The sequence below is a fragment of the Falco punctatus genome (assembly GCF_963210335.1).
Source record: "Falco punctatus genome assembly, chromosome: 2".
Lineage (NCBI taxonomy): Eukaryota > Metazoa > Chordata > Aves > Falconiformes > Falconidae > Falco > Falco punctatus.
The window spans coordinates 80119574-80128400 of NC_137581.1; the positions used below are offsets into that span (position 1 = coordinate 80119574).

At 50.2% G+C, this 8827-nt stretch overlaps 1 protein-coding gene across 1 annotated transcript in view; it reads left to right on the top strand.

Annotated features, from left to right (window-relative positions):
- Positions 1 to 43: 43 nt before the first annotated feature.
- The window catches only part of CRYAA (crystallin alpha A), a 30353-nt gene continuing 21569 nt past the window's right edge, over positions 44 to 8827 (top strand). The window contains exon 1 of the mRNA XM_080376767.1: positions 44 to 2954. Within this exon, the coding sequence (XP_080232893.1) occupies positions 2868 to 2954 (87 nt within the window). The 5' untranslated portion in view covers positions 44 to 2867. The remainder of the gene's footprint in view (positions 2955 to 8827) is intronic.

Genomic DNA, 8827 nt, shown 5'->3' on the forward strand with positions numbered 1-8827 from the left:
CTCGAACGCGGCACGAGCCCCGGGCCCGGCCCCCGGGCGCGAGCCCGGCCTCGAGCCCTGCCTCGGCCGGGGCCGGGGGCGGAGCGGTGCCCCTCGCCCTCCGGCGGGCGCCCGCCGGCGGCTGAGCGGCCTGCGGCGGGACGGGGGCAGCCCTGGCGGCCGCAGGCCTCGGCAGCGGCTGGCGTGTGTCTCGTCAGGAGCGTCGCGTCAGGCATAACGCACGTTGTGCTGCCAGCGGCTCAGCTGGGGGGGGGGGTGCTGAAGCGTGCTGTGCCTCCCTGTGTGCCCAGGTGGCCTGTTCGCCCACACCCATCCCGTTCTGCAGTGTGGTGTGGCCATCGAGGTGTTGTACCCCAACTTCTGAGCCAGTCTGAGCGCTGCCAGAGTTCGCTCAGAGCGGAAGAAAGGCGGCTTAAGCACTGGCTTGAGGAAGTTGAGAAGCCTCTGACTGTTACTGAAGCACGTGGCCGAAGGCTGTGACAACTGAAGAGATGGCAGTCTGAGAAAAAAAAATAATGATCGAACATGGGGAGGAAGGGCTTGCCGGGGTGCTGCGTTAAGAGAAGTTTGTATGACACTAGAGGAGATAAGGATCCTGCTTAGAAGCTAGAGAGTCTTCCTGCAATTAGTCATCAGTATAAACGATGCTGACAAGAAACCTGAATTAGACCTCTGTTACCATGTTTTCAAGTGCTGGAATAAAACTAATTCCTCAAAGGCAGGATGGTGCAGGTTTTGAATGAGTTTAAATAAAAGCTGGATAAGCTGCAAAGAAAAACGTACATTTTAATTAAAAGCAGAGTGGAGGGTAGGACCAAATTGTTTCTCATTGTTTTGGGAATTATGGGCCAAAACCTGTAAATTTGAACAAAGCAAACTAACATTTTTGAAATGGAATAGTAATGCATGGAGAAGGCTGCTGCTATACAGCCAGATCAACATTTGCAACAAAAAAGGTGTTCCAGTCTGAAAACAATGGCAGGAAAGCTAACTTACTCATTTTGTTGATGCAGAAAACAAGATGAACACTTGGTGTACTACAAGTAACATTTGTCTCTTAGATGTTTTGGAATTCCCTGAAACATTTACAGACATGCTTTATTTCACATAATGTTCATAGCCCCAGCTGTAGTCTATAGGACTGTTTGCAAGCACAAGTACTTGCTGTGTTGTGCCCTAACACAATACAATCGAAACTTAACAGCAAGTCCAGTTCTGAGGAAGTAAGCTGAATGTTTATTTTTCTGTCAGATTCTAAAAGATTTTTAAAATGCATGTGTTTTAAGAATGGAATGATAATTTTAGTAACGTTTCACTACTTTTGACAATAGTTATACCCAATGAAGGGAGTCTAGTTGCTTTCTATGATACCCTGGGATTCCTCAGTTGGTCTGAGCTGATTAAAAGGTGCTGTGACCTGTCACAGGACAGGGACAGTCCTCTTGGCACGGCTGTATGTCCTGCCATGTTCTTTCCATATGTATTCTGCTCTCCACTGCTCCTTACTGAGATGACAAAAACTTTCTGCTAGAACTTCTGCCACATACAGATTAACTTCACTCCTTCTTCCTGCACTCCCTGACTTCACTTCAAATTCACAACTGTGATCCAGGTGTTAGAAGCAAAAATTCCTGGCAAGTCATAAGGTCTTGTTACCACAGAACAGGCGCTGCTGCTTAGCTTTGCCTTGCATTGTATGTGTTGTGTTAGAGGATGCACTTTCTTTGCCCCAGTTGCTCACTGATTGTCTGCCTCCCACTTAGGCTTACCACTGCGGTTTAAACTCAGTAAACCAGCAGAAGCCAAACGCTGCGAATAAAAGTGATTTGCTGCTCATCTCGTGAACTCAACTGGCTCACTGAGCAGTTCGATGAGTGCCAGAGGTAGCATGAGGGAAGATCAGGACTGCTGTAGCTTGGAGCAAGGCTGATGAAGGAATGGGACAGCCCCTTTCAATAGCAGCATGCTGCTGGATCAGCTCAGTCACCTGGTGGGAACTTGCTGTGAGTCTTGACCTATCCCAAGTCATCAAGGGAATGAACAGCTGCGCTGAAGTCTGCTGGTCTTGGGATCCATGGTTCACAGACAATAAGTTGACCTGGAGATGCTAATTAGAAAATTATCAGAAAACCAAAACAGTTGCCTCCATGTTGGAAACACACCTTTGTATGTGCCAAGCAGAAATCTTATGATGCCTCCAGTGGAAGTAGATGCCTAAACTCGCTAGGAGTACAAGCTGAAAGAGAAAATTGCATGTAGCTCTGCTTTGTGGCTTCTGTAATCATTACGGTGCTGGTAATGGTTGGCTGGGTAAAAAGTGCTTGACTAACAGTATCTTTTCTCAGTTTTGTGAGACAGTAGCCCTAGGACCAGGTCTACACCTTACAGGTCATGGAACTACTGAAAAATAAACCCACTCATATTTTGCTTTTCATTTTCTATGCAGTTTTCTGTACTGGGGGGGGGGGGGGGGCGGGGGGCTTACACTGAGGACAGTGGACTCCATCCCCACCAGAACTTTATAATCCTCTGCCTGGCTGTGCATGTGCCGACAAGACTGTCACCTCAGCTCACCAGAGCAGGAGGGTGCTGAGCCTGCACGGTACCTGCAGTGTGTCAGGGGGAGGGATCTCTGTGCTTTGCATAGTAATAGCAGCCAGTCTTTTCACACATTTTTCCTTCCAGGTATCTAAGAATGAATGGAGAAATGAAACAAAACGTCTTTGTGTGTGTGAGTTCATGAGGCGTCAATGAGCTTGTAATTAATCCAGCGTCAAAGAGGGGTTAGCAGATTGTGGCTGATTATCTGAGAAGTGTGATATCTTCCCCTTGTGTCAATGTAACCAAACCATTGTTGGAAGAAAGAGATGCTGCAGTGCATCTGCCTAAGGGAAGGGCAGCAGGGTGGACAGAGCCTACAGACCCTGGAGACAGCATCCTGTGGACATGTCACGGTGAGGATAAAAGGCTCCTTCTCAGCTTCCTTACATACAGGGCCAAGCTCAGAAGAAAGGGACCTGGGACAGAAACTGGGGACTGTGAGAAGAGAGGGAAGAAGACCCATTGAAATTAATCTTGACAACACAGTTAGAAAAGCGGGAGGGAAGACAGGAACCAGCCAAGTAAAGGAAACAAGAAGGAAGGGTCTCCAGAGAAAAGCAGGAATCAAATACAGAGTTCCATGTAACTAATTATTACTGCATATTTTATTTTCCCCAAATCTAGTTGAGGACACTTGCAGGACTCAGGAGTGAGAAACGCAGCCTGGATACACTCCTGGGCTTTACACACACTCTGCCACTACAGGTTACTCCTCCACCCCAACTTGCTTAGATCTATTGGGTCAAGTACTGCCACAAACCCTCTTCTATTTTGGTCTGCCTCTTAAGCCCAGTGTTATCACTGGATACCAGCTAACACATGGTGAGGAGAAAATGGTGCCACCCTGATTTGGTTTGGTGATAAAGAGGTGAGAGAAAAAATAGGGTGGTAGGGAAGCAGCAAGTTTTAAGAGAGGCAGAGCAAGGAGGAAAGGGGAAGAAAAATTGGTTCTGAAACAAAAGAGAGCAATGCTTGGATATGGAAAAAAGAGATTAAAACAAACAGAAACATCCTGGGGGTCAGTACATAAAGTGCTTAATGCATTCAATGGAAAATAGCACTCTCTTGTTTGCTTGTGTTAATTAAAGAAGTACTTGGAGTTCCAGGCCAGTGCACAGGTCTTGGTTTCTCAGGTTAAAGGTTTCTCAGGTATTTTGCTAACAGCGCGTGTGTAGGAATAATTAGTAACGCACAGCCTGCAAGCCCTTTGAACAATTTTACCAGCTCTCTGCTTGACACCTCTTGGAACAAGACGCAACTGTGAGGAAAGAGAACGAATTTAAGATGTAACATCAAAATATTAATCAGAAAAGGCAACTCATGTACATTAGAACAGAGCTGCAGCTAGTAATCTCATCTAATCTACTTCCATGCCTATATTTCACTAATCACCATGGTTATGTAAGCAGATCTTATCAAAGATCCTTAATTGTAGCAACCCCAGTGAACTGCTACACAGTACAGCAGAGAAAGGCGAGGTCTTCATAGCCGTATTCTCCATATGGGTCTGGGGGAGGAGTGCATCTGGTGTGAACTGGCTTTGGCTTTGGTGCATCTGTTGGGGTGACATACACAGGCATGAAGGACCCTGCCCCTGAGTGCGTGTGGACAGACTCTCTCAGGCCTCCAGGTCACTCACAGTTGAGCGCTGATCACCATCAGTGATGTGAGGGTGCTGCTTTGATGCTGTGAGTGAAGGTAACTTTAAGTAGTCTGGTATGAGGGGCAGTCAGTGGGGTAGGGTGAGTGGCAAGAGGAGAGGAAATGCTGAGTTGAGGAACGATATTAGAGAAGCAACGGTGCGGGGACTACAGAGCATGATGAGAGATTTGGGTCTTATGGAAGCTTTTCCTTGGAGCATTTTTGAAACCCAACCCCTTATTAGAAGCACTGCTGATTTGTTAGCTATTGCTATTAGGGAATGTCTTACAATTGAAAAACAGGAAAATTAATAAAGCTGTAGGACTTTTAAGTTCAACACATTTTTGATGTTGTGTTTAGCACTTTGGTCCAGCAAGCTGCTGTGCTGTCTGGGGTCAAGACCCTAATTATGCTGGTTCTTTAGTATAAAGGGCCCTCTCTCCCTGCCCAGAGGAGCTTACAAGCTAGACAAAAATGCCACCCTCCTTCCTTTACAGAGGAGGTATAGAAATCAGGTGATTTTCCAAACAGCAAGATGGACAGGAGATGTTCAGGAGTCAGGATAAGAATTTAGGAACAGCCTTGGAGGTCCAGATGGAGGGTCCACCAAGGTCAGGCTCACAGGGAGGGAGGTTTTACATCCAGCCCCTCCATCTCCAAAGGGTGCTGTGAAGGCACTCTCCACACTCACGCTGCACTCACTCTGTCTCCTCACTCACACACAGAGCGGCAAGACCTCTTAGATGGCAGTGAGGGTGAAGTACCCTGGCAAGGGGCACAGACCTGACCCCACCGGCTAGGGGCAAAGGGGGGAACATTCTGCACACAGCGGTGAGCACCGGTGTGTTTGTGGCCGCCCTCATTCATCCAAGAGGGAGACCTCAGCACACAAATACATCCAGTGCCCAAGGCTGCTGCCTCACCTCTGGCTCCTCCAGAGTGATGTACCCCACCGTTTACACTCTCCTTATCTGCATGCAAACCACTTGGTTTCTCCCTGTTTTCTTTCCCCATAGCCCTCTAGCCCCACCCCCCACCCTCCCTAGGCGGGGATTCATGGTTTTTTCAGGTGTCCTAGCCTGACCCTGAAGAGAAGTCAATAGAGACAGTAGCAGTACTGACCTGGCAGGAGAGCTCTGCGGCCAGGAGGGTGGTTTTTCCAGGGTGAGCCTTATCCCTTGTGCTCTCGCTGCACTGGCTCCCATGCTTTCCCCAAGAAAAAGGAGTAGAGAAACTTTTCTCTTCCACTTTCAGTGCCTGCCCCTGTAAGTGTAATCCTGGCTCACACCTCTTTTCCCAACTTTGTGAAGTGCTGCCCCAGGGATGTCCCTGATCCACTCGCCCCTTTCACACACTCCAAGGGCCAAAAGGATTGCCTAGAAAGTAATCAAAATCCACCTGACAAGCAAATCCAGCTGCCCCTTTGAGGGAAATTCATCTCTGTGCTTTCCTGGGCAGTTTGGATGGAGCATTTTGTAGAAGAAGCTGATCTCTTTGGAGTACTCTTGGAAAACCTCTCCAGGTATTGCTTGCTTGATGCCCTAAGTACTTTGCAGCAGTCAGAGGACTGGGAGGACAGCAAGGCAGTGAAAGCAGAGTTTGGTGGAAACCTTGGCAAATTTGGAGGGAGCCCAGCCAGTCATGCTGCTTGATCTGTGGTGGGGAGCCCACCACAACAGTTGGCTGATCTGGCCTTGGCTGGAGCACTGGGGGCCCTACTAGCTGCCTGGCTGTTGGAAGCAGTCCATTGAGGTGACGCACTTGGGTGTGCAGCACGAGCTTGCCGATAAGGCCTTGGGGACTGACGTGTACATGTTCAGAGGCTGCTTCCAGCTCAGTGCGGGTGCCTGTGCTGCCAGCAGCAGCAGAGAAATGTCTGCTGGTCCTCCTGCCAGTAGCTGTTGCAGTGTGGTGTCTGGTGCGTGCTCTTCTGTGGCTGCATGGTTATCAGGAGGGATAGGTCAGTCTGCTTTGAAAATGGTCAGAATCCCTTCCCTGTCTGGAGGAGGACGTGCTGCCTTCTGGCGGGAGGGAGCAGATCACTAGGGAGTGTGTCTGCCCAGTGAAGGAAAAGGCATATCCAGGAGAAAGAGGAAGAGCAGGGTATGCATATATGAGCTGCCCTGTCTCCCCAGGTACATTCCCAGCACCAACTTTTTTTCAGCTCAAGGGACCTCCTGAGCCTTTAGGGGGTCAGTTTAGCACCCGTTACTATGTCTCTCCTCCAAGGACTTGTCTAGGGCCTCTTGAGCCTATGCAAGTTCCTTGCATACGCTGTCCTCTGGGAAGCAGCTTGCAGATCTGCTATCCCCATTGCATCATTTTGTTTGTTTTCAGCCTGGCTCCAGCTGGCTTCGTTTGATTATGGTTTCCTGATACAGCAGGAGCTTAGCTAACATTAGCTCAGCCACAGTGTGAGGGGCAGGTTTCCCTCCACCCCTCCCAGTGCTTGTTTTGTCATTGCATCTCTCATACTTGCCTAACTGCATGGTGAGCGGATTGAACTCGCTCAAATGGCTGGGTTAATAAGCTGAATCGTTTTATCTTGCAGTCAGAATTTGCAAGGGGAAATGAGGCTGCATTGCACAGATGGGAGCGCAAGGTGGGAGGAGGGAAGGACAGCAGGAAGGATAGGGTAGAAGGAAGAAGACAGCGTGTAAGGCTTCTCCCTTTCTGTAGCAGCAAAGTTGTTCAGCTCATGTCTGTCATGGGACTGTACCCGCACAGTGGAGCTTTTTTATCAGCAAACACTAGACCTAAAAATAGCAGGTATTTCTGCTAGTGAACTAGAGCAGGAATATCAGAGCAAGCTGTTGTAGGTGTGAGGGGGGGAACCTCCTGCACATTCCCTTTGCTATCTGCAGCTCAACTCTGCTCACGGCTCCACATTCACAAAAAAAGGAGTGTGCCTGATTTACCCTGAAATACATTTATGGAAGATGTTTTGTTTAGGAAAAGAGACCAGTCATAACAGCCTGCAGAAAGGCAAAGCACTGTACACCTACAACAAGCTTCATGCTGCTTCCTTGAGTCAGACAAACCTCCCACAAAATCCAGTGGGAGTTGGGAGTTCTCCTGGGCCACACGTGGGTAAGAAGTGCAGGTGAACAGGCTGTTCCCATTACCCTGTGGTACATGTACTCATGGGTGCTCTAGGGTTTCTGCGCCACCGTGCCCTGTGGTCTAGTAAAGAAGCAGACTGATGTGTGGTGATGGACACCTCCTGACAGCAGACGAGATGTTCTCCGTTTGCTTTCTGTGACACGCCTCCCGCCCCCCCCCCCTAAAAAAAAAATTTAAAAAAATCCTCTGAGTTCGAAGGGCCTGGAGATGACCTGGTGAAAGCCGCGGCTCTAGGTGATGGGTGCAGAAGCTCCTGCGAGCCTTCATTTGCTTTGCTGGGGCTCCCTCCGGTGGCCTTCAGCTAGAAGAGTTCACCCCACCCGGCGCCGCAGACCCTCGGCAGAGGTTGAGCTGGATGTAATCCAGGGCAGTGTTTCCCACGAAGACCCTGCGGACGGCATGGCTCGGGATGGGCGTCGAGGGGCCGGCAGAGCATGTCACTTGGCCCAGCGCAGGTTGGCGAGTGACCCTTGCGCGCCAGATGCAGGAGAGTTGCTTCAACCAGGTGGTGGGCCCAGGGTCCCCTCCTGCAAGCCCCAGCAGCCTGGGCAGGAGACCCAGGCAGCCCCAGCACTACCACAATAAGCATGCAGGTTGTTGGAAGAAGGGTTCGCCGGAGTCAAGGTCCACTTCTGCCTCTTTAACGCCCTCCCCTCTCTTAAGGAGGATGCCAGTTAACAGTTTAATTGCCGCGTCTAATTCCATCAGGGTCTTCTCAGAGCTCTCCCCTTTCACAGAAAGGATATCAGCACGGAGAAGCCCTGCCACGATTTACTCGTCATGGCCTTCCGTAGTGCCCCCCCGCCTCCTCTCACAGAGTGGAATTTAGCGTAGAGTCCTGCCGCGATTTACTCTACGCGGTCTTACCACCAGCGGGGGTGCGATCTGCAGCTCCACACCGAACTCTGGACTCCCCTTTTCGCCAGCAGCTGGGGGGATCCGTGGCAGTGGGTGGGCGGGCGAGCGGGGGGAGCCGCGGGGCACGGCACGGCACGCTGGTGGGGCGCGGGGAACTGTGCTGGTGTAAGAAGCAATCTGGCTAGTGAAGTACAGTCACTGGGTGTCGTGATTTCAGAGTCAAATAAGTCAACAAGTGTTTGACTGGTTCAGATTGTAATCCATATCGTGTCACGGCTTGTCGCAGCTGCTGCATAAATTTCCAATCAAAAGGTTTCCACACAGCGGCTGCTGAACCAGCAGGTAAAGCAGTAGTCCGCACTGGACAAGCAACAGCAGAAGCAGCTTCCCACTCTCCCTCCAATATAGCGTCTCTTACAACCCCAGACCAACGACTTTGGGGAGCGGCAGGGTGGAGGATAACACCTTCCCGGGTCAGGATCTGAACATCACGACCGGCAGTAGGCAGATGGCATTCAGTCAATTGCTGCTGCAAGCAGTTTAGGGTCTGGTCGGAGGGTTTGGTTCAGGGATGGGGGATCGGGGCAGGTGCAGGTGGGGTGGG